Consider the following 25,901-nt stretch of genomic DNA (forward strand, 5'->3'; position numbering starts at 1 on the left):
TCAATTCATTCTAGTGTACCCCAGGCTCCGGCGCGCGCAAAGGGAGCGGACCCCGCAACCCTCGCCCATCCGTGGCCGGTCTGCCCGGCTTGGGGTGCCCAGCGCCCCCAGCGCAGCCCTCCAGACAACTGCCCTGGGGAACCCGCCCCACAGATCCAGTCTCGAAGGGTGAATCCTAGTAGGGAAGGTGGAGAGAAAAAAATAAAGCAAAACATCACAACGGCAAATCAGACCCCAGGCTGCCTTGGGAAGCTGCTTAGGGAAGTGCGCCAGGAGGAGCCGGAGTGCGAGCCGGCCCCGGAGCCGGTCAAGACCGGGGAGAGCTGGCCGGAGAGAATAGTTGGGGCGCGGAGGCGGGCTGAGGGCGCGGCCGGCGGGAGGGGCCGGGGCGGCGCCCGGAGGAGGGGAGCGCTGGGCGGCGCGGCCGTCCCGCTCAGCAGGTGACTACGGGCCGGGCGGGAGCCCGAGCGAATCCCGGGTGGGCGGGCGCGGACGGCGCAGGCCAGCGCAGCGCGAAGCCAGTCCGCCGAGCGGGCGAAGTTTGCCGAACATGGCGGAGGAACCCGGGGCGCGCAGGAGCTCGGCGGCACGGCGGCCGGCGCCCCAGGAGTTGTAGCCGCCGCGCTGCTGGGCGAGGTGGCCGCCATGGCCCGCTGGATCCCGACCAAACGGCAGAAGTACGGGGTTGGTGAGTGCTCCCTAAGTGCGCGGGAGCGGCCCTCCCTGGCTCAAAGTTGGGTGGCGGACGCGGTGCACCGGGTGCGCGCGCCGTGCGGCACGGGATCCGGCCCCCGCTGCCCGCAGGGGCGCAGCCAGGGCTCCACTCCCCCGGCCGCAGTGTGGAGCGGGTAGGGATCAGAGCCCTCTCCTGAAGCCCCGCGGGGGCAGTTACTCCGGGTTTGGGGAGGGCCGAGTGGCTAAAAGTGCCTTTAGCACTTGGGTTAAGGGAGGGGCCAAGTTGCTCTCGAACCCAGAACTTCAGCGCTTTGCGCACTGGAAACGTCAAAGGCGAGGGCGCTCGCCGGTTACCCTGTGGGACCAGCTCTGGCGCTCGCCTCCCTCCTCCCCATAGTGAGGTTTCATTCAGGAGTTTAACTGGCTGAGATCGGCAGAGTTCTGCTCCCTGTTCAATGCTTTCTGCCCCCCTCTTCTTAGGTTCTCTCTGAAGCTCCAAAGTGAGGAGTTGGGAGTAGAAAGCCGCTCCCTCGCTTCCTCCTAGGGGCTGGGATGCTCACAACAGCTGTAAAGTGAGTGGGCAAATCAAGTTGTGTGGATGTGATGGGAGAGACAGGAAGCGTGTGACACGGGAACGGGGGTGGCGGCCCCTGGGACTCATCCCTTAACGGAGTGTAAGGAGAGGGTCTACCACTGCCTTCTAAACCCCGAGTTCCGTCGCGGAATTAGCCCAGGACGTTGTATTAAGGGAACTGTGACACGTCCCCTGCTAGGCACCTGGCATTCACAGAGGCGGTGCTGGAAGGCCCCCTCGACCAGCGGAGGGATTGCTGCCATGTTGGTTTGGATTCCTCACAATCGATGGCTGCACGGCGGGTTTTGATTCAGGTGAAAATCTTGATTCTACTTTTCATCAAGGAGTGAGGTTGCTCAGGTCTTGTGGGAAGACTGCTGTTAGCGGGGCGATGACCAGTGGCAATTAGATTTCGGAGCAATTTCCTAGTATACACAGATAATGTGCTTTGAATTTTATCACTTCCTCTCAGATTCATTCATTTGGCTTCTTTGTAATCCAATCTAATCTTTTATTTTATTCCCTTCCCCGACCCCATTTTTCCTCTCCTCCCTCCTTGCTAGGGAGAGGTCCCCGAACCTAACCTGTGCTTTCTGATGGCAAAGTCCCTTTCAGAGATAACATCTTTAGGTCCTTTTTTAACTCTGTAGCCATGAGTCAGTTAATAAAAGCAAACAGAGACTCATATTTACTATGTTGTTCTTAGATTGTGAGCCTTTAAGTATATATGTAGTATAATAATAATAAATATAATTCATTGTGTTCCCCTATTCCAAAGCCTTTTTTCCGTTTAAATTTGTTGTAGGATCCTTGCACTATACCATGGTTACAACTCAGAAATGGGTGGCTGTCGTTTCTCCTTCCCCACACCACCTGGTCAAGATTTGGTCATGAGGCTTCAGACAGGGACTCATAGGTGATAATCAGTAGCCAGCTGTTATGGAAGTGAAATGCTCTATAATAGATGGGATTCATTTAAAGCATATTGAGCAGTGCCTGCTTGTTAGTTACTGCTTACAAAAGGGTTATCAATTCTAACTTTGTTCAACAGCATAAAAGCTATTTCCAAAACTATTAGGACTTTGGTATAGTTAATGGAAATGTAGCCCCAAAATGTGGTTTCTATTGCGCTAGTCATAGGAACAAGTATGGTATTCCCCTTCTCTCATGGTATGTTCTGGAGTCAGGTATTTGGATTGCATTTCCAGGGCACAGGTAGCAAAGCTGCTCCAGGATATAATTTTTTGCTGGCCACAATAGATTCTGATTAATCTGTATTTCACAAAAGAACCCGCTGTTAGGACGGATTGTCCAGGAATAAATCTCTGTTGTTTATTCCTAAAGCACATCGGTGTTCATATCTCCTCTCTGCTTGGAGACCTTCCTTGGCCTACGGGTAAAGTCTAAACTGAGCCCAACTTGCAAGGTTCCGGTAATCCAGTTCAGCATGTCTTCAGCACCCTTATCTCTCCTGGCTCCTTTCATTAACCCTGCAGTGCAGACGCTGCCCTTCTCACTCTTGTGCAATCTGCGCAGAGTCCCTCCTTTGTGAACTTTGCTCCCTTGTGCTTCTCCCCTGTGCCGAGTGCCCTCCTACCTTCTGCATCCCCAAATCTAGACCTTTGCACAGGGCTCCAATCCCTCCCACCCTCAGATGTGGTACTCACAGACCTCAGACCTCCACACCTCTTCCTCACCATTCCTGCAGTAGACCAGACTGAGTTTCATTACGTGGCCTCTCATCCTTGGCTTCAGTGAACCAGGGGGTTATGGCTTTCTGTTCCTGTCACTCAGGAAGTAGACCTGGTGTGAAGTGTCCATTCAGTGACTGCTCATCTTCAGTGTTGAGATGACGTCCTAAAGCACCAGCCTCACTTCCCAATGATTTAAAAAGTTTTCTTCTCCCCTCTAGGTTTTAGCATCTCATTTCCTCCAGTAAGAGTTGTATTTTGTTCTGTTAGATGGACTACTGAAGGAGAGTCTTCAGCCTGTCTTTCCTTTGCAAGTAAAAACATGAGCTATGCTTCTGAGAAACAAGGAAGCATAAAATAGACAGACTGGTTTAAGTCTAATTGGAAAAATTGGCTCATTGGACTTTTGGGAGGCAATTGTCACTTCTGAGTGTCTGCTAAACAGATTTTGTTTCTAGGCGAAGGAAACAATGTGATGAGCATTTGGAAGCCTTTTAACGACTCAGGACTACTCAGTGTGAGGGTTGCTCTTCCATTTCACTTTGCACTGTGGGCAGTGAGTCCAGCAGTCTCTGCTCTCTCATGTTATCTTGGGGCCACTGTTGGCTGTCTTGGACATAGCCTAGATTTTTCTACAGGGACTGAAATGCAGTCTGTTTGTGCTTCCTTAGTTCTTAAACATAGCATTGTCGGCTGAATCCTTAGCATCAGGTGGGCCTGATTGACCTGTGTGTTATCTTATCAGTCGAGGGCACCAGTAGGCCTGTTCCTTTAAACCCTTGGTTCGTTAGTACCCAGGTGTGAAGTGCTGAGTGCGTTGGAAAAAGTGCTCTTCCCCATAGCCCTGGAAAAGTCTTCTTTCTTCCTTCCTATTTCTTGTTTTCTTTTCCTTGGTTCTTTCTTTCTCTTTTTCTTTTTGTCCTTTGTTCTGTTTGAGCCTATAAACACTTTTATTCACATTTTAAGCAAAAATCAGTGATGAATATTCAGATTATAGGCACATTTACTGTAAGCCTGCTATTTCTATCAAGAGCAGACCCAGACTGTGTTGATGATGGACTCTTTGCAAAATAATTCATTATTGTTGGGATTTGTGATATGTATTTTTTTATAATGTGATAACAGGTCATTTGGCGGAACATTGGCTTTCAGTGTTAGCTTTTCAGCCCTTTAGCTGTGCTAGGTCCCATGAGTCTAAAAGCATTGAAGTTTGTAGAGTAAATTTCTCCAGTGCTGGTATAAAAACTGAAAGCAGATGCTTTGCTAACTCACTCAGGTGTGGGTGGATGTCTGCCCATTTCCTCCCCACCAGGGCAGCATATTCCAAATACTCCAGCTGGAGGGGTAACAGCTGGGAGGGGGGTCTCAGAAAGCTCAGGGAGGAACTTGGTGCCTGAAGAGATAAATGAGCTTTTACTTTTTTGGTTGCATGACACCTTTTGGCCATCTGGCTAAGCCAATGGACCCCTTTCTCAGAATAATGTTTTTAAGTGCACAGAGTTAAATATGAAGGATTAAAAATAAATCAAGTTGTATTGAAATACAGTTTTTGAGATATTTTCAAAATCTGTGATGTTGTAATATACGTGCTTCTTTATTACTACATTAAAGAACAAGGTCTAGTGGTAGATCTGACAACACCATACTCTGAGTTAGTGATGAGCACCAAGGATTTTTTAAGGTGTCTGCAGTAACCATGTGTGATGGGAAAATACCTGTGATCTGTTGGTGACTGTGTTGCTGGTACTGCTGGTAGAACTCTGGTTTCATTGCCTGTAGTCATCATTGAAGTACATGCTGGGTGTCAGAAAATAAAGGAGTACTTTTCCTCTTTCAAGTCATTGGTCCCCTGAATCTGAATGCAGGTTAAGAAGCCATGGCTGAAGATCACACAGCTAAGTAGTTACAGAACTGGGGTAAGCAACAACAGAAACACTTGTCGATCATCTGTCCACAGGAGACACTGGGCTGGATATTACACAATTGTAATGAACTGAAGAAATCCTTGTCCCAGTGTATTCATGGTCTAACAACATTGAGGCTAAGAATGGAGAAATAGAGAAGAGTATTTATTAAAGATTTACTGTGTGACAGGCGCTGTTCTGAGCCCTTTATTTCATTACGTTCCAGGGACACGTGGGGTTCTCAGAGACACTCTCTGGGGGGTCGATGAGGTTAACACTCTTTTGGCAATAACACTAAGATGTCATGGACCTGTTTTCATAGTGCCCCCCTCATGCATATACAGAGTGGTTTCCCAGAGGCCATGTGGAGTGTGATAGGGCTGCAGACTGAATGCAGAAGCAGACCTGAGAAGCCAACAGCCTTTGTGAAACAAGACATTAAAGAGATTTACAAATATCCAAAACAATGCCCTCCTCTCTGTGTTTTGTTTAGAAAAGTAATTTTTAAAACATTATCTTTTAACTACAGTTGATATACAACGTTATAGTGATTAGACATTTATATACCTTACGAAGTGATCACCCAGATAAATCTAGTACCCATCTGACACCAGACATAGTTATTGGAAAAGTAGTTTTGATTAAAGAAAAATACATACTTTTTGCTAACATGGATTGGGTTTTTTATAGTTAACTTTAACAAGTAAAAACTTTTCAAATGTTTCAGCTTAAATTTTTAATATGGTAAATAATTATAGATGTAACCCACATAAATAAAAGCTCCTTGGGGTTCTCAGTAACCTTTTTTTTAATGTTCACCTGAGGACATTTTTTTCATTGTTTTGAAGAGTGGAGTTAGAGAGGAAGGGAGGGAGAAACATTGATTAGGATGCAACCCTGGGCACATACCCTAACTGGGAATTGAACCTATGACCATTTGGTCTACGGAATGATACTCCAGCCAACTGCGCCACACCAGCTAGGGCTGAATAACTTTACGTGTGGGAAGAAGTTCTGAGACCAAAAAGTTTATGTTGCTGTTTTACACGTTACTTCATTAAATCGTTGAGATAATGCTGTAATTCTCACATATTGTCCCATTTTCCAGATTAAAACAAAACTGAGGTTCATAGAAGATATATTTCTCATCCACGGTCATAAATCTCACTCCTAAGCCAAACTCTTCACCACATGTTCCCCAAACGTCAGCTGTTTAGCTGCCACTTTGACCTCTGCCACGTCGAGGTGCCCTTCTGTGGTAGCTTCATAATCACTGTCATGCACATTTGTCTTCTGTATTCTTTTCTACTCACTATTTTTTTACATTGCCTGCATTTTTTCTTTTTTACTTAAAACAATTATTGAAAAAGGAAATCTTACATTCCTCCCACTGAAGGAGGACCAGCATGACTTGCTGCGGAAAGAAGCGACGGTGGAAGTGGAGGCAGCAGAGACACAGCAGGAGTGCACTGGAGCTGGCTGAATGCGGTTGCCTGTCAAGGTCTGGAGGCTTGTGTGCAACCGAAACTTCCTCTTCAGTGTGCTGTTTCCTTCTTTGTGGGAGGCAGTTCGTGCTCTGCAAAGTCACTGCAACCTCTGAATTAGTGAGTACTGAAATTGTGCTCCTAGGGGAAACGCAAGGCCAGGTTCCTTTGAGCCTCTGGTCACATTTTCATCAACTGATCAATACATCCCCTTAATTTATGTGTGTTGTTGTTTAAGGCTTACAGACCTTATTTAGTATGCATTGTTGGTTGATTCACTAATATTGAACTCATGGACAACAGCACTGTAACTCTTGCTTGAACAAAGCTTATCTATCATATATATATACTCTCCATAAGGCACATCACAGCCTTTTTGTACCTAGGAACTCTAGACAAGCACTTTAGCTCTGTGCTTGGGGGGCATTTTAAAAAGCAAAATCATCAACTAAAAGCACAAAAATGAGAAAAATGTGACACTAAATAGATGGCAAAAAGTACACTTGAATACAGAATGAGAACTGAAACAAGAAGACAGAGCCCTGGCTCAGTTGCAGCATCATCCAGTGGACTGAAAGATCTGGGGTTTGATTCCTGGTTGGGGCACATACCTGGGTTGCAGGTTCAATCCCTGGTGGGGTCAGTGCGGAAGGCATCTGATCAATGTTTCTCTCTCACATGTCTCTCCCACCCTCTCTCTCATTTCTTACTCTCACTCTCTTTATCTCAAATCAATAAAAGGTCCTTGGGTGAGGATGAAAAAAAGGAAGGAGAGTGTCACCTGGTTCAACCTCAACTGGGAACTTGCATGTCATCTTTGCCTGTTTGTGCATCTGCAAATGAGCTCGAGAAACCAGGAGTGCTGCTTTGGGGGTTGCAAGTGCACTGTAGCCAGTGGGGGCATTCACACACACAGAATCCGTGAGGGTCAGCCGTCTTGGATAGAAAGAGAATTGAACATGGAGTCATTTTCTTGTATGGTTCAGGTCTCTGAATAATCCCTCCTTAGATCCTTTTGAGAACCCTTGCCAGTCATACCACTGTCTTTGTCCTGCCTGCCCACACCTCTCCATGTCTGTCCTGTTTCCTCTGTTCTCTTCATATGATCTCCAACGGTCCTGTGTCTTTGTTTGTGTCAGCTGTCTATCTTCCCAGACTAGGTTGTGTAGTTGTGGGGACAGGAATGTCTTCTTTTCATCGGTGTGCCCAGCCCTGGGAACTGCAGGGCTCACTGTCAGCGCTTACCAGTCAGTGATGAAGGGATAAACAAGTGGGGAGCCTATCATCTACCTAAATCCTTTGTGTCTGCTGCAGAGTTTCCAAGCAGCAAGGCAAAGAATCATTTAAATAATAGAATAGATTTAATGAGTTGTTTATGCAAAGGATCCTGTAAACATTGAAATCTTGAATGTTGCATTATAACACAGGAAGGGAACAAGGAGGCTTTGCGTTTTCTTTTTTTTTTTTTTTTGGCATCTGTGAAAGCTTCATGGAGGAAGGTACATTGTAGCCTTGGCTCAGTGGGAAGAGCAAAGCTTGACCATGGTGGCGAATGGGGTTTAGGAGGTTCTGAGTCATTGGATTAGTGTTGTGTTCTGCACAGGAGCTGGGAAGAAAAGGAGATGCCACCTCACGGAAGCAGCAAGGCATTTCAGTTCATTTGTTGCTCCCCGTGACCGACAAGGGGTTGTGCTGCCTTAAAGTAAACACGTATATACTCTGTACAGGATAATGACAGAAAAAAGGTAAGTGGTCACAAGGAACGTGGAGAAGAAAAAGTAATTTAGAGGACTGGCAAGGAAGGGGCTTGGGAAAGGTAGTAGTTACTCAAATTTTAGTTTGTCCAGATTTTCAGAAGCCTTTCTGTGGTGGTCAGTCTGCCATCATGTTAGCTGAAAATTAAGTTGATTTGTGGTTTGTCCTCATCTGACTTTTAAGAGACAAACCAGGTTCTAGGAGTAAGGAATCCGATCTCACTGCAATGAATTTTTACATCAAGCACAATTTTTTTAGCATCTAGTTTATTTCCAGCAATGTTGTTCAATATAATTGCACTATAATTATAACTGTACGTAAACAGTATTTAAGTACTGTCAAAAGAATTTAAAAAGGAATGTTGGTCCAATTCTATTAGAACTCACTTCACTTCTTTGCAATGAGTTGTAATAGAATTGGACCCATATCCGTGGCCTAGGAACTTGGCTAAGCTCACATGGCTTGTCCTTCACTAGATAATTCAATGGAGGGAAATATAGTTTTCTCCCTGACCTGACAGGTAAAATCACCCACGATATGCCTGCTCTCTGTGGGCATTAAAGGAGGTATTAAATCATTTAGGGGTAAGGTGCCTTTGACATTGGTTTGTAAGTAGCCTCCAGCATACCACAATGTTTCATTTTTAAGCTTAAAAAAGTGATTTTGAGATCAGGCTAGCGAAAGACTTTGAGGCCGAGATTTGGGTGAGCAAGGAAAAGCAGAGGATGGCTGTGTTCATTTTGTTTATCCGAGTGATGATGCTCAGGCTGCGACCTCTCTCGGGCCAGGCTGGGGGTCAGGCTCCTGCCAAGGATGGTCTGAATCGCTGGCAGCCAGTTCCAGAGCAAGAGACAAAAGTGGTCTTTGTCCTTGACACAAAGGTCTGTGTCACTGCCAAGCTGCTGCTGTTCAAATGACTTGATGTTCCTGGACCCACCTTTCCCGTTTGTGTCATTTTCTCTTACATTTTCACACCTCATTAAACTGTGTTTAACCCCTCAGCTTCCCTCTCTGACTCCTGGGAGTTCATTCTTTGTCTTTTCAAACAACTCCAGGGAAGGAAATTGCAGCAGAGACAAATTCTTTGAAAATGGCTCTTTGCTGACTCACCCAAGGTGAGTAAGAATGCTTCCTGCCGACTAGTTTGTTACCTGGGTACCTGCAGCAGGATGTGCTATAGGAGCCTGGAACTAGATAGAACTTTCACTCCCCAGCCTTTTCTCCCAGGAACCACTTATAAGAATGTCCTAAGGCTCAGTTGTAGAAATCTGACAGCTTTGCCCTTTAGTGTACAGAATCATGAAATATTAACAGCAGATTCTGTAAGCATCACCTCTTGGCTCACATCCTCATTTTATTGCAGAAATATGCCCTGGAGATATAAAGGGACTTACCAAAATCGCACAGCCAGGAGCAAACTGGTGTTTCAACTTGCTGTCTTCTAGATGCTTCATTTCTCTTTTTAACTCTGGAGAGAGCACACTCCTTTATCACGATTCCTGCAAGTCTGGAGAGTGAGTCCTTCCACACAGCCTGGGGGAAGGGGAGGCCTGCCTCTGCCTTCCCTGGGTTTCCTCCATGTAGAGGTTTTGTTATAAATAAGATTGGCTATTAAATCATCTTCCCTCCCTCTCTAATTCAGACTTAATTGACATATATTCATTTCAGGTATACAACATAAGGATTTTTACGTATGTGGTCAAATGATCACAGCAATAAGTCTTGTTAATATCAGTCACAGTTACAATTTTTTCCTTTTAATGAGAACTTTAATGAGATTTACTGTCTTAGCAATTTCAAAGATACACTACATTATTATTAACTGTATACACCATGTTGTACAATGCATTGCATCCCCAGGACTGATTTATTTTGTAACTGGAAGTTTGTACCTTTAGACCAGGGGTGTCAACCTCATTTTCACTGGGTGCCACATCAGCCTCGAGGTTGCCTTCAGAGGGCTGAATGTAATTTTAACTCCTTAACAGTTAAGGAGTAGTTACATCATATAGTCCTAAAATTATTTTGGCTCTTTGAAGGCAACTGTGAGGGTGATGTGGCCCCCGGTGAAAATGAGTTTGATACCCCCACTTTAGACCCTCTTCACCCATTTTGCCTGCTGCACTCCCCCTGGGCTTTAACAATTTGTTCTCTGTATCTATGAGTTTGGATAAATACCCAGAAGTAGGATTGTTGGGTCATATGGTAGCTCAATTTTTAATTTTTGAGGAACCTCCATACTGTTTTACATAGTGGCTACACCAACTTACGTTCCCACCAACAGTGCACAGGGGTTCCCTTTTCTATACTTCCTCACCACACTTACTATCTTTTATCTTTTTGGTGACAGCCATTTTAGTAGGTGTCAGGTAATATCTCGTTGTGGTTTTCTTACTGGAAAGGGGACTAGGCCCAGGCCGGCCTGTAGCGTTTGGGTTCTTGACTTTGTGTAGGAAAGATATTGCAACATGAGTCCAGGTGATTATGAGAGGAAGTTTATTAAGGCTGGGACAGTGAGACAAGGAAGGGCTTAGGGTAGAAGAAGCAATAGGAGAGAGCCCAGGCCAGGCTGCTGTCAGCTCACTGGGAAGTCAGAGGAAATGGGGCCTTGGAGACAGTGTTCTGGGGTACAGGAGTAGCCCAGGGTGAGCTTTCCCTGCCCATTGTTCCTACGGTTGCAAGTCTCCTGGGGACCATTAGAGTATAGGATGCAGGCTTGTGGGGGAAGAAGAGGAAGAAGGGAAAGGCACAGGCATACTCCGGGAGGGAGAGGGCTTTGGGGGTGGGAGGGTAGGTGAGGGTATGTGTGGGGGGATCTTAGGGGAACCTCTCAGTAGAATATTCATCAACTTTTTCAGGTATGTCCTTTCAGGGTCGGGGTCTCTGCTGATTGGTCATTAGTCACTACATGTGGTCCCGGTGTTACCTAACTGGCTGAAATACAGCTGAGTGAGGCCCAGACATACTTACCTCCAGGGCACAAAGGTCTTGGGGTCGAAACCACATGACCAGTGATAGGTCAGGGGAAGAAAGGCCACCCTGGGGACAAGAGCCTTGTTTTCCTATTTGCCCGTAACTAGGCACCTGGGGCTTTCCACCTGGTGACCTTCTGCACTGAGTGTAAACTGCTCAGCCAGTGTGTTCAGCTGTCTGTCTCAGTTTCCCCATTCCACTTGCCAAGGGATTTTCTTAGCTTCTTCCTGTTCTGTCCCAGTTTTGATTTGTGCTTCCACCATGCTTAGTGATGTTGAGCATCTTGTCCTGTCTATTGGTCATCTGTGTGTCTTCTTCAGAGAAATGTCTTTAGATTATCTGCCCATTTTGTGATTGGTGTATGAGTTCTTTATGTATGTTGGATATTAACCCTTTACAGATACATGATTTATAAATACCTTCTTCCTTTTCGTAGGTTGCCTTTTCATTTTGTTGATGGTTTCCTTTAAGGTTCATCTTCCCCTTTTTCAAGAGTTCTGGGCAGGAAGTTTGTTTTGGAGGTTTGAGCCAGCAAAGTGGAAGTCACGCTGTGGATTCCATGGTGGCTATGTGGTCTCAGGCCTGCTACGAGGCCACTGATCACTAGGTATCGATATGGTGTCAGTTGCAAAATTAGTTAGTGGTGCGACAGTGTCTTGATATCATGGCATGTTTGAGGAGCAGTGTCACTGTGGTTTACAGAGTGCTGAGGGGTGAAGGAAAGGTCATGTGTTGATCTTGAAGGATGACCTAGAAGTAGGAGAACTTTGGTTTATTCCGTAGACCTGTATTTTGAACAAAATGGCCATAGTCTCAAGACTTGACCTGGGAGAACTTTGAGTCAGAACTTCTTATTGCCAAGGCAGATGCAACTCCTGTTCTGTTCTCTCCAGTGGAACAGAGGGCTTGGTCCCGGGGAGGAGATGCTGCCTCACCTCCCGCTGAGACAGACCCCCACCCCCAAAAGGGGCAATGTCTCTACCTGGTTTCCAGGTAGAGCTGGAGCAAATCGCAGGCACCTGTGCTCACTATTTTTTAAATATATTTTATTGATTATGCTATTATAGTTGTCCCATTTTCCCCCTTCACTCCCCTCCACCCTGCATACCCTCTCCCACCCACATTCCCCCCTTTAGTTCATGTCCATGTGTCATAAGTTCTTTAGCTTCTACATTTCCCATACTATTCTTGCCCTCCCCTTGTCTATTTTCTACCTACCATCTATGCTGCTTATTCTCTGTACCTTTTCCCCCTCTCTCCTCCTCCCACTACCCTGTTGCTAACCCTCCATGTCATCTTCATTTCTGTGGTTCTGTTCCTGTTCTAGCTGATTACTTAGTTTGTTTTTGTTTGTGTGTGGTTGTTAATAATTGTGAGTTTGCTGTCATTTTTACTATACATGTTTTTATCTTCTTTTTCTTAGATAAGTCCTTTTAACATTTCATAAAATAAGGGCTTGGTGATGATGAACTCCTTTAACTTGACCTTATCTGAGAAGCACTTTATCTGCCCTTGCATTCTAAATGAAAACTTTGCTGGATAGAGCAATCTTGGATGGAGGTCCTTGCCTTTCATGACTTGGAATACTTCTTTCCATCCCCTTTTTGCCTGCAAGATCTCTTTTGAGAAATCAGCTGACAGTCTGATGGGAACTCAGTTGTAGGTGACTGTCTCCTTATCTCTTGCTGCTTCTAGAATTCTCTCCTTCATTTTTACCTTGGCTAATGTAATTATGATATGCCTTGGTGTGTTCCTCCTTGGGTCCAACTTCTTTGGGACTCTCTGAGCTTCCTGGACTTCCTGGAAGTCCATTTCCTTTGCCAGATTGGGGAAGTTCTCCTTTATTACTTGTTCAAATAACTTTTCCACTTGTTGCTCTTCCTCTTCCCCTTCTGGTACCCCTATAATTTGGATGTTGGAGCATTTAAAGATGTCCTGGAGGTTCCTAAGCCTCTCCTCATTTTTTTGAATTCTTGTTTCCTCATTCTTTTCTGTTTGGTTGTTTCTTTTTTCCCTCTGGTCCACTCCATTGATTTGAGTCCCAGTTTCCTTCCCATCACTATTGGTTCCCTGTGCATTTTACTTCATTTCACTTAGCATAGCCTTCATTTTTTCATCTAATTTGCGACCAAATTCAACCAGTTCTTTGAGCATCCTGATCACCAGTGCTTTGAACTGTGTATCTGATAGGTTGGCTGTCTTTTCGTCGCTTAGTTGTATTTGCTGTGGAGCTTTGATGTGTTCTTCTGTTTGGGCCATTTTTTTTTTGCCTCGTCAGGCCTGTTACATTGTGAGGGGCAGAGCCTTAGATGTTCACTGGGGTGGGGCAACCCAGTTGCTGGGTTGTGACACTATGTGGGGGTGGGGTCTGCTCTCTGTTGGATTTCGGTCCCTTCTCCCAAGCAAACTGGGCCCTTCTGGTGCTAATTCCCCTGTGGGTGGGCTTGTGCACATTCTAGGACCCTGTGGGTCTCTCCAGCAAACTCTCCTGTGAGGCTGGGAGTCTCTCCCTGGGCCTCAACTCCCACAGGTGTGTTCAATCAGTGTCCTGAGGCTCTATTTCCTGATGCTGGGACCCTGGGTTGGGCGGTCTGTCTTACTGCCCAGTTTTGCCTGGTTTATCTGTGCGCGGATGTGGGATCGCCCAGACAGCCACACGCCTTGTGCATAGTGCCTCGCTTCACAATCACCGCCTTGCTGGGTCTGCCAGCCACCTGCATGCCCAGGGTCCACCTGCTGCAGTCTTGCGCCCAGGATGCCTTATGTGCCTGGGATGCATTATGCGTCCAGTGCCACCACTTTTTGTGCCACAACCCCTCTCTGTCCGGCTGCCCAACTCCACCCCTCCTACCGGTCTGGATGAATATGTATATTTCAACTCCTTGGCTGTCCCACTTCCATACAGTTCAATTTTCTGTCAGATCTGGTTATTATCTTGTTTCTAAATTGTTGCTGACCTTATTCTGGTTGTGCGAGGAGGCATAGTGTGTCTACCTACACCTCCATCTTGGCCGGAAGTCCTCACTCCTCTTTGTTAAACAGAGAAGGCCCTGCCCCTCTAATAGGGACAGCATGACTCATTTTACTTTCCACCTAATAGGGCTCTGAGGACACACAGTTCCCATGAACTTACATGGTTTTATAGGCTCTGCCAATCAGTGGACACCAGAAGCATAGTTTATACATTAATTGTTTTTGGAAAGGGGGCCCTAAGGCTCAAAAATGGTAGGAACTTTGGTGTAGTCGAAATTCTACTATATGGTGTCTTATAATAATACTGTGTGGGCAGTTTGAGGAAAATGTTTCCTCTTTTTAAAATTAATGAGTTTTTATTTATTTACTCTTAGAGAGAAGGGAAGCAAGTGAGGAGGAGAGGGAGAGAAACATCAGTGTGTTAGAGAAACATCAATTGGTTGCCTCTCAAATGCTCCCAACTGGGCACCTGGCCAGCAACTCAGGCTTGTGCCCTGACTGGGAATTGAACCAGCAATCTTTCCATTCACAGGCCGGCACTCAATCCACTGAGCCACACCAGCCAGGGCTAAAATTACATTTTATTAATTATGCTAGCACAGTTGTTCTAATTTTTCTTCTTTTGCCCTCCACCTAGCACCCCCCACTTCCTCAGGCAGTCCCCCCACCATTGTTCCTGTTCATGAGTCATACATATAAGGTTTTTGGCTACTCCATTTCCTATACTGTCCTTGACATTGCCATGGCTATTCTGTAACTTCTATTTGTACTTGCTAATCCCTTCACTTCTTCACCCACTCTCGAACATCCCCCTTCCATCTGGCAACCATCAAAATGTTCTGTGTATCCATGATTCTGTCTCTGTTCTTATTTGCTTAGTTTGTTTTTCAGATTTAATTGTTGATAGATTTGTATTTTTATCCCTTTTATTGTTCATAATTTTGATCTTCTTTTTCTTAAATAAGTTCCTTTAACATTGCATATAATAATGGTTTGGTGATGATGAACTCCTTTAGTTTTTTCTTGTCTGGGAAATACTGTATCTGTCCTTCAATTCTAAATGATAGCTTTGCTGGGTAGAGCAGTCTTGGCTGTAGGTCCCTGCTTTTCATGACTTTGAATATTTCTTGCCAGTCCCTTCTTGTGCAATCCCTTTTGAGAAGTCAGCTGACAATCTTATGGGGACTCCCCATGTAGGTACCTAACTTCTTTTCTCTTGTGGCTGTTAAGAGTTTCTCATTATTCTTAACTTTTGGCATTTTAATTATGATTTGCATTGGCGTGGGCCTCTTTGCATCCATCTTGTTTGGGACTTTCTGTGTTTTCTGCACTTGCATGTCTGTTTCCTTCACCAAATTAGGGAAGTTTTCTTCCATTAATTTTTCAGATAGATTTCCAATTTCTTGCTCTTTCTCTTCTCTTTCTGGCACCCCTATGATGCGAATGTTGGGCCTCTTGAAGTTGTCCCAGAGGCTGTTTATATTATCCTAGATTTTTTGGATTTTTTTTTCTTTTTCTTGTTCTGATTGGTCATTTTTTTGTTTATGTTCCATGTCATTGATTTGATTCTCAGCTTCATCTACTCTCCTATTTTTTTCCCTGTAAATTGTTCTTTAGTTCAGTTAGTGAATCCTTCATTTTTAACTGGATCTTTTTATGCTAGTGAGGTCCTCACTAAATCCTTGAGCATCCTTATAACCAGTGTTTTGAATTCTGCATCTGATAGATTGCTTATCTCCATTTCGTTTATCTCTTTTTCTGGAGTTTTGATCTTTTCTTTCACTTAGTCCATGTTTCTTTGTCCCCTCATTTTTGCAGCCTCCTGTGTTTGTTTCTATGTATTAGGAAGAGCTGCTCTGACTCTGTGTCTTGGTAGTGTGGCCTAATGTAGTAGGTATCCTGTAGGGTCCAGTGGCACAGCCTTCCCTATCACTCACACTGCGTACTAGAGGTGTGCCCTTCGTGTGGGCTGAGTACACCCTCCTCTTGTAGTTGAGCCTTGGTTACTGTTGGCAGGTCAATAGGAGGGATGTACCCAGGCCAGTCAGCTGCAAGAATTGGCTGTGATCACTGACTACCACCCTCCACCCTCCATGGAGGATCAGCTGTGCAGGGGCAGGGTGGTGGTGCTCTTGACATGGTCTGTAGCTGTCCACTGGGTACTCTGGCCCTGGAGTTTCCTGGGTGGTGCAGTCTGATATCAGCCCCCACCTGTGTTTTGCCTGGGGCGACCCTACCTGAGCTGTAAAGCAATCTGAGATGACTGCTACTTATGCTGGGCTCGGAGATTCCCAGGTGAAGGCAAGCTGTGACTTTAGACTGGCAGCTGCCAGTGCCAGGCTTGGAGCTCACTGAGGCCAACTGTTGCTTGTTTGATAACAGTTGCTTCCAACTGTTGCTTGGAAGTTGTGAAGCATGAGAAAAGACTAGGTATTTATGTGGAAAAGCAGCTTGGGTGGGACGGAGCCCCAGTGGATCTTCTAGGCAGGTCAAACAGCATTAGCCAGGTTGATGAAGTCTCAGATATGACACTATCTCACCATCTCTGTGGCGGAAGGGTTTAGAAAAGGGACAATGGCCTCTGCTCACCTTGATGCCAGGCACTTTAGTTTCTCCCTGTATACCACTGGTGCCTTTCAAGCTGCTACCCCGGTGCTAGAGCTCAGAGGGAGTGAGTCTGAGTAGGTGAGTCCGTGTTCTGAGTAGGTGGGTTCTTTGAGAGGAACTGCTTGGGGCTCTAGCATTTTCTTCCACCAACTCAATCCCCACTGGTTTTTGCAACTAGAAGTTGTGGGATTTATCTTCCTGGTACTGGAACCTTGGACTGAGGGGCCTGATATGGGGCTGGACTCCTTGCTCCTGATATATCCCTCCCGAATTTTTATCCACCACATGTGGATGTGGGAGCAGCCAGTTCTGTGTCTGCATCCCCCCTACCAGTCTGGATGGATGTGATTTCTTTAATTCCATAGTTGTCAGACGTTCATGCAACTCGATTTCTGATGGTTCTGAGTGATGGTTGTCCTATATTTTAGTTGCAGTTTTGATGTGGTTCTGTGAGGAGGCGAGCCATGTCTGCCTACGCTGCCATCTTGACCTGAAGTCCCCTATTTTTGTTTTTATAGAGAGGAGAAGGGAAGAAGAAAGAGAGGGAGAGAAACATCAGTTAGTTGCCTCTTATACCTACTCTGACCAGGGACCAAACCCACAACCCAGACATGTGCCCTGATCGACAGTGGAACCAGCAACCCCTTGCTTTGGGGAGCGACACCCAACCCACTGAACCACATGGTTCAGGGCCCGTTTGTTATGGTTTGAAAAATCCAATTAAAATTGGTGCAACCCATATCAAATATTTATTAAAATTGAAAATGTTCATGCCCTTTGATTTAGCAGCTCCATTTTTATGAGTTTACCCACAGATGTGCTAACACATGTGGGGAAGGATGTAGGGGCAAAATTACTTATTACAGCATTATTTATAGCAGAGCTGTGAAAACAGTTCATAGGCCACACAGCTGGAAATGGGATGAGTGATTTATGGCCGGGCACACAGTGGAGCGCTCTCTGGCCATTAGGGAGAATCAGGTTCAGGATGGACAGAGGGGCTGACATGCGGTGGTTAAAGGGCAAGCTCTTCAAAAAAGGGTGTGTGCTCAATGGTTATCTGTTTGAACAGTGTGTTGGACCCCTGTCTACCTGATGTCGTACGAAAATACTGAGTCCAAATGTATGAAAGGTGAAACAGTGAAAGCTTAAAAAAAGAGAAAAGGCTTAAAAAAGAAAGCACAAGAGAATATCCTCTTAACTAGACAGTAGGCAGAGATTTCTTAACAGGGCACAAAAACACTAAAAGAAAAATAACATAACAAGTCATATTAAAATTAAGAACTTCTTTTCACCAAAAAACATCCTTAAAAGAGATTAAAAAGACTGGGACAAGATATTCCTGATACATCATGTTGTGACTATGTAAAGAATTACATACAAATCAATAAGAGAAAACAATAACCTAATAGAAAAATGGGTGAATGATTTGAATAGGCACTGCACAAATAACTGATACCCAAGTGTGTAATATACAGATGGAGGGATCCCCATCTACATTCATCATTAGGGAGATGCAGACACAATGCTAGGCAACTATAACCCCACCAGAAGGGTTACGTTGATTTGTTTTTATTTTTTTAAAGATTTTATTTATTTATTTTTAGAGAGGGAAGGGAGGGAGAAAGAGATAGAGAAACATCAATGTGTGGTTGCTGGGGGCCGTGGCCTGCAACCCAGGCATGTGCCCTGACTGGGCATCAAACCTACAATGCTTTGGTTCACAGCCTGAGCTCAATCCACTGAGCTACACCAGCCAGGGCGGGTTACATTGATTTAAAAATAGAAAAGAAATACCAAGTGTTGGCCAGGATGTACGGCAATAGGGTATCTCATGCCCTGGTGGGAGTTTAAATAGGTACAACCACTTTGGAACACTGTTTAGCAGTTCCTAGTAACTAAGTTCAGCATACATCTACCCTGTGAACTAGCAGTCCCACTCTTGGAGAAATGAAAGTATATTTCTACAAAAAGACTTGTGCAAAATGTTCATAGTACACTCTTCAGCAGAGCCCCCGATTGGACATGACACTGATGCCCATCAACAGTCAAGTGGATATATACACTGTGGTGTCCTCACAGAGTGAAGGACTATAAGGCAGTGAGGATGAATGATCGACATGCATGGGCAAAACTATGGGTCCGTCTCACAAGCATGGCTGTGTGAAAGAGGGCACAGACCAAAGAGTACATACTGTGCTATTCAACTTCTGTCAGTACCAATATGGGCAAAACTACTCTTCTTACAAGTGAGGATAGTGAATAGGTATCTGCAGGGTAAGGGGTGGGAGATGTGCTGGGCACTCGCATTAAGATTATTAGTCACATGGGTTCTGTTTCTTGAGCTGGGTAATGGTTAGGGGGTGCATTCAATTTATGAAAACTTAGTGAAATGTACATGTATAGTATGTCACATGCACTTCTCTATATGTATATTAAACTTAGTTTTTAGAGAGAAAAAGAATGAAGCAGCTCTAAATACATTGATAGGGTTCATTTCGAAGATATATTTGAGTAAAAGCTCGATGCAAAAAGTGCATAATATTAATTTCATTCACTAAACAAATGTTGGTGCAGTGTGTCCTATTCAGGCACTGTTCTAGGCATGGAATACGGAAGACAAAGAAAAGTATGTGTTCGTGGGTACTTGTGAATGCTAGACCATTTCTGAAAGTGAGACAAGAAATTGTCTATTCATTGTGTCTTGGAAGGGAATGGGTGACTGGATGTCTCCAGCAGAGAGCTTTTATTGAATAGTTTTGTACCTTTTAAAGTTTGTGCAGTATGAATGGGTTTCCCATGTTCCAGCTCCCCCATGTAAACAAATAAATAAGTGGAATTTAATCACCCTATTACTACGAATGCAGTTTGAGGCTTAAAGGCGACAGCTGCTGTTGCCTCAGCTTTGGAGATCCAGTAGCTGAAACAGCCTGTTTTGGTGGTTTGGCCCCAATCACACAGGATGTTTTGGCTGGGTTTGGCAAGTAGGTCTTCTGCCCTGACTCTCAGACTGTGCTGACTCCTGACTTTCTAGCAAAAATCAAACTTTATATGTTCCCGTATTCTTGATGACTGTCTTTAATGTCATATGCTTTTCTATCATTCAGTTAATTACTTATGATGCACTGTCTCTTTGTTTATAATCAAAAACCAAATCCAAGCTTTTGCTTTAGTTAAGTACAAAATGGAATTTTCATGTTAATACAAGCCTCATCTCTTTATGATACTAAAATTTAAAACTTGCAGAATTATGTCTCATTAATTTTAATTTGTTGGTGGTTTTTCTGATCTAAATGACTGTTTTGTGGAGGATAAACCATTTGTCTCAGGTTTTGTCTCTTGTATCTGTTTGAAGACAGTAAAATACTGTCATATTTTGATAAAGTAATACACAGTCGGGTGGTATACACAGCACTTGGTGTTGTAGTACATAAAATAAAGCATTTCAATAATAAAGCAGAACATCTAATATAAATTATTTCTGTAGTCTCACAGCATCTCTGATATGATCTACATTTTTAACAGAGAGTCACCTTCTGAGTTACTGAAGAAGACTGAGACAGATGACGATTTGCCCAGTGGCACAGGGCAGGCTAACATCAGAACCCGGGTTACCACTAGTAGTCCTGCAGACTGGAGCTAGGGTCCTGTGGCCAAGCCATGCTAGGAGCCGCATTGTCAGGGTAGAGGCAAAAGCAGGTACTGCAGCCAGTGGAAAGTTCTGGAGAGCAGCTTCTTGTGGCTGGAATTTTAAAGTCCAAGTCTGCCACCTTTTACTGCTCTTTGCCTTTGTGAAGTCACATCAGGCTCCAAGCCAAGTGAGAAAATAGGAATAAGACCAGTACACTTCCTGGTACCCTGGGCTGTACACAGTCATTATCTACCAGCCCATGGGGTGGGGAGCCTGCCTGACAGTGCGCTGAGCCTGGCAATCAGGTGCCCTTGTTTGCAGAGCAGGCCTGATTCTTAAGTTGTTAATGATTGGTTAACCCTGTTCCTGCCCTCAAAAGGTCCAGCCTAGAGTCTAGCCTATTTTCAGTTTTGAAGGCTTTATGGCCAGAAATGGCCTGGTCTTGCAAGAATCTTCCTGGAAGCTATTTGAACTCCTTGGTCTCTGGGTGATGGGACTTTTCATTCTTTGTTCCTGTGGTTTTGGAATGGCACTCACTGATGCAGGGGACCCTAACAGGTATAAATGAATAACACACTCACACCTACCTACTTAATTCACAGGGATGTTTTGGGTCAGGTCACCTGGAATGTGCAGCCCCATTCGAAGTGGGTCCCTTGAGTTCCTGCTCTGAGAAGGGACATGTTTGCCGAGCACCTGCCATGCTCCAGTGGCTCACGGGGCCATTATGAGGTTTATGTAAGTAAGGTGCTGGAAAAACAGAGTAGGCAGGGTTTTGTCAAGGCTGCTTTCCTTTCCTTTCGCCTGACAAAGTATCCCAGAATAGTCACCTCTGCCTCATGAACTGCTGGACACCTGTGACCAGTAACCATTTCTGGACCTATCACCCAGATTATCATAGAATCAGGAATCCATTGAGAACAGAATACTAGATGGTAATCTGATGGGCCTGTAGGCCTTCCTTAAGGAAGACTGATGCCTACTTGAGTTACAGAGTTCCCTGCCTATGGAATACTCTGGAATCATTTCTCTGAAGAACACTGTATGCCCAGGGAGAGGGGGAGCCCAGTTCATCTCTGACAGTGTGAGGGTTGCCACTTCAGCTGGTTTGATTGTCTGAGCGCTTCAGGGATGCCCTGCATAGGCTCACACACCCAGGAATAGTTTGAGTCTGTAGGAGAATTCTTTCCATGGTTAAGCTCTGATCTAAGCCAAGAGCCTTGGAAATTTTTAATCTCTTATATTTTCTATCCTGAATTAGATATGAGTCTGCCTGCTCAGTTCAGATTTTGACAGCATGACTTATTTCAGAAGCAAAAGGCTCACTTCATGAAGCAGCCTATAATCCCATCAGTTTTCCCCTCTGGTGGCATTTTGATTCTGATTTAATGCAGTGACGTGAGGACAGACTCTAGACCAGGAAAACAGGGAGCCCCTCATTTGTTGCCCAAAGGACTGAATTTTTAACAATCAGGTCAGGGTGTGTTAGGGAGGATTTAGGGCCTTGTGCATCTCTGCTTTCATTTGTTTACTTATTTCCCTTCTTTACTTTGGGTTTGATTTTTTTTAAGATCCCAGGGGACAAAATTCCATGCTAAGGAGGTTTAAAACCTTAGGGAAAGTTTGTATCACTACCTTTCTGAAAGAGCTCCTATCCGGAAAGGATAGATGGAGGAAATATAAGTGACATCTACAACTAAATCTGTATTCCACCAGAATGTGTCTCTATCTTCTGGCATTTACCAGCAGCCTTGAGTGGCAGGGGTTTATACTTTTGGAACATTACAGGGCTTGTTTTCTGGCTGAGATCGTTACCCTGCCATGTTCTTTTGTCTGAGCTCTGAGTTGGTTTTTTGTTTGTTTTTTACATGGTTTGTGACACCATGTGCTTGGATTAAGCTTCAGGAATTACTCATTTCATAAAGGTCACTTGTTTTTTGTATTCTGGGGCATTTAGGGTTTGGCGCGACAGTGGGCGACATGAAGCCAGCAGGATCTGGGATTAGCATGCCGGCTTGCAGTTCCATATCCGTTGCAGATGCGGTCAAGTGGCTGACTCTCTTCCACTGAGTTTTTCCATCTGTAAAATAGAGATAATATATTCTACAACCTTCTAGATTCTCAGAATGGGAAGGATTTTCACTTTTTGAAAATTTATGCAAATGAATCCAGCAGCGTCAGGCCACAGCCATGGACCAGGAGAAAGTCACGATCACCGGTGGATGTACCATTGAATTTTCTGCCTGGAGACTCACTGAGGAGGTTTCATCTAGAAGAAGCTTTGGGGCAGAGAAGCCTATTTATTTGTGCCCTTTCTTCACATGCCAGTTGTAATCTTATAGTATTTCTTCTCACTTCTTGGCAGCTTTTATGTACTGTTCAGGCTGTAACCATACATGAAGTAATTCATAACATGAAGAGCTAGTTTTCCATGCCTGACATTGAACTTGTGATCTTGTTAATCTGGTTTCCAGTTCTGAGATGTCCTCTAATGCTCCATGTTTCCCAAAGTATTAAAGGGAGATCAGTTTTAACCTGGGGTTGAGTGTGATTTGAAGTATGATTCTGCTGCTGCTAGATCAAAGTTTAATCCCTGATGTCCCCCCTCTTGCAGGTGTTTGGATCTAGTTGAAGTAATTCCCTCTCTCTCTCTCTCTCTCTCTCTCTCTCTCTCTCACACACACACACACACACACACACACACCAGGCACATACTTGATCTGCCTTCCAGACTTGATTTCCCTTGTTGGTTTGGTTGTCAGGGCTCAGACCTGTCAGGGCACTCACGAGTTAGCAGGTCAGAAATTGAAGGTGCATTGAGCCAAAGGAGAGCTGTGTTACTGGCAGACTTGTGGAAATGCATGTTCTGTGTTTATTCACCATGTGCTCATCGGGCATCTCACTGAGGGGCAGGTAGATGCTCAGCTCCTGCAGGGATCCAGAGGAGACGTGGACAAGATCCCATTCCTGGGAGGTTTATGAGGAACTCCAGCACCTAAGGTAGGAGGCTGCACTGACTCATGGAAGGCTGAGCACGAAGAGGGGTGCAGAGAAGTTCAGCCTGGGTTCCAGTCTTTGGAGGCACAGAGGTTGTTGTAACTGAGGGAAGTGGGGAGGCTTCAGGGAAGAAGTGAACTTGACAGAGATGGACATTCAAGTTTGGGAAGGCTGGAGATGTGGCTCAGCATCAGCGTTGTCTAAAATGCAGGTTTTCCGGGCAAGTGGAGGGATAGGACGCTGTCCATTATGGCCGGAGCACAGGCTGGGTGAAAGGGAGAGGAGGGAAATGACGTAGCTTTTGTCAGATTGTGGGGGAGCCTTGTTTACTTGATTTTTTTCTTTCTCTTTAACCATTGTTAAGGCTGCATGATGTGCTAGCAGACTGGCTATCCAGGAAAAAGCACTCCCTAATTGGTAGCATCTGCCCATGTCTGTGGTGTCCATACCCCCTATAGCCAGCTTCAAACTGCCTGCAGATAAACAGATGGTTCCCAGAATTCTTGAACATATACTGGCAGTGCATGTCAGCATCCCATGAACAGCCAGGTGGAGTGCCTGCGTGGCAAATAGTCGCTGTCGTACCTGTCTGGGCACAGCCTGTGCAGGGGACTGAGGGAAGGCCTGGGTAGCAGCTGTGTTTGACACCCTGTGCACTGCCATGACCATTGCTGACTGGCATATGGGTGGGGCCGCCACCCCACAGAGGCCATTCCATAGTCTGGACAGTGACATATGTCTTGGCACAAAGAAATAAACAAAGTTGATCAGGATCCCTGTCTTGGAAGTTTGAATGGAGGATTCCCAAGATCTGTTTTGCCAGAGGCAGAAACTGAAAGGGTGCCATATGACAGCAGAATCCATGGCAAACCGGAGGCACATAGCAGCCAAAGTTATAAATGAAAACCACATGGCAACAGAGGTAAGAGAGAAGGGAGTTCAAACCCTGCAGCCTGTGGGGGGCATCCAGGCCCTGGTGCTGCCCCCCATTCTCAGCAGCTCCCCAGTCCCAGGGCCAGACACCCCTTTCTTGAGGTAGCCCCGGTGGGCCTCTGTGCTGTGCAGAGCGCTCCATGAATACAGCACATCTCTTAAGTAGAGGACAGGTTGTGTGCTTCTTTAAAATTTTATTTATTGATTTGAGAGGGAAACATTGATGTTGTTCCACTATTTATGCACTCATTGGTTGCTCCTTGTGTGTGTCCTGATGAGAGGTTGAACCCTAAACCTTGGTATATCCGAGGATGCTCCAACCCACTGAGCCACCTGGCCAGGGTCAGATCTGTGCTCTGACTGAGGTTGCACTTGCTCCTGCCCGTATTTCCTGGCACACCTTCCCTGTGCACTCCTCCCAAATGGCTTTTGAACATTTTTTCCCCATTGCAGCAGGGCTGGTTTGGAATCCACAATATTGAGAGAATAGCCAGCAGGACATGTGGAGGGTGGGTATCTCCTTGACACTGACCATCAGAGAAATCACAAGAAAATTGGAGCCCTTGGTGGCAGAGAAGAGGAGTTCTTTATTTGCTGAGGGCGCCGGGTGAGCAAGCGAGCGACCGAGAGGGTGGCTGCACTTAGTTGGTATGAAATGCCATCTGAAAGAGGCCTAGGGCAGATCTGGGCCTTTACCCCTGTCTGATGGTCTCACCACATGCAAATTTGAGAAGATTAAGTTGTTAAGCAGTGGAAGTCACGCCTCACTGGTTTTGCCCAAGGCTTAGTCATACACAAATGAAGAGGGTTTCTAGGGTCGGGGCCCAGAGTGTCCATGGGGCATTGTGAGGGGTGGAGGTTCCGTCTTCTAAGGAAACATTGGAGGGCTGGAGAGGGTGCTTGGGAATGCTTGGGAATCGACAAATGGAATTCTGCTTGGATTCTGTCCCTTACCAGCTGCATGATCTTACCTAAGTTGCTTCTGGGGACCTCAGTTTCCTCATCCATAATGAAGGGTTTTTGGTGACAGAATTTGAGCTTCTTGTTTGAGAAATAAAGCTCCTTGGAGACTCTCCTGAGAGCTGTGGACTCTCCACAGAAAGTTGTGTGTATGCCTGTGGACAACATTGCACATGCGACTTGAAGGAAGTCTGTAGAGTGTTCAGGGACTGACAGAGCCCATGTTAAGAAGAGCCCCTACATTAGATGATATCTAAGCATTAGCTTTTTGTGTCTGTCAGATTTCATTCTCCCAAGACCTTGGGAGACTCTGGAAGGTCAGCCAGGCCTCCTTTCTGTTGTAGTGAGAAACCAGGCCCCTCTGAGACACCTCAGCTGGAGGCGTGAACAGCCGGGCAGGCTGTCTGTTTCCTCAGGGGCTCCGGAACCTCCGGAAGTTTGCATCCTCAGTGGCAGGAAACCGACAGTGCACCTGAAGTATACATAAGGTGCTGTCAGCTCATGTTAGGGCTGGGAGATGTCGATCCAAGATGACGGAGCTGTAGAGAGCCGTGAGCTGCGTGCTGTAGTTTCGACAGGGTAGTCAGAGGTCACTTCTCTGAGGAGGTGACACTTGGGGAAATATCTGAGTAAAAGAAGGAACGAGCCATGCAAATCTAGGGCACAGACACTCCAGGCAGAGGGTTTGTTATAAGGAGGGCCACTGTGGCCGGACCTGAGCGAGGTCGGTCAGGTGGGCAGTGC

At 45.4% G+C, this 25,901-nt stretch overlaps 1 protein-coding gene across 4 annotated transcripts in view; it reads left to right on the forward strand.

Moving 5' to 3' along the window:
• The first annotated feature begins 410 nt into the window (after positions 1 to 410).
• DOCK5 (dedicator of cytokinesis 5) overlaps positions 411 to 25,901 on the forward strand; it is a 197,792-nt gene continuing 172,301 nt past the window's right edge. For all 4 annotated transcript variants that reach the window (XM_036032697.1, XM_028520001.2, XM_036032698.1 and 1 more), the window contains exon 1: positions 411 to 688. In XM_036032697.1, the coding sequence (XP_035888590.1) occupies positions 646 to 688 (43 nt within the window). In that variant the 5' untranslated portion in view covers positions 411 to 645. The remainder of the gene's footprint in view (positions 689 to 25,901) is intronic.

This window comes from Phyllostomus discolor, chromosome 8 (genome assembly GCF_004126475.2).
Source record: "Phyllostomus discolor isolate MPI-MPIP mPhyDis1 chromosome 8, mPhyDis1.pri.v3, whole genome shotgun sequence".
NCBI classification, from domain to species: domain Eukaryota; kingdom Metazoa; phylum Chordata; class Mammalia; order Chiroptera; family Phyllostomidae; genus Phyllostomus; species Phyllostomus discolor.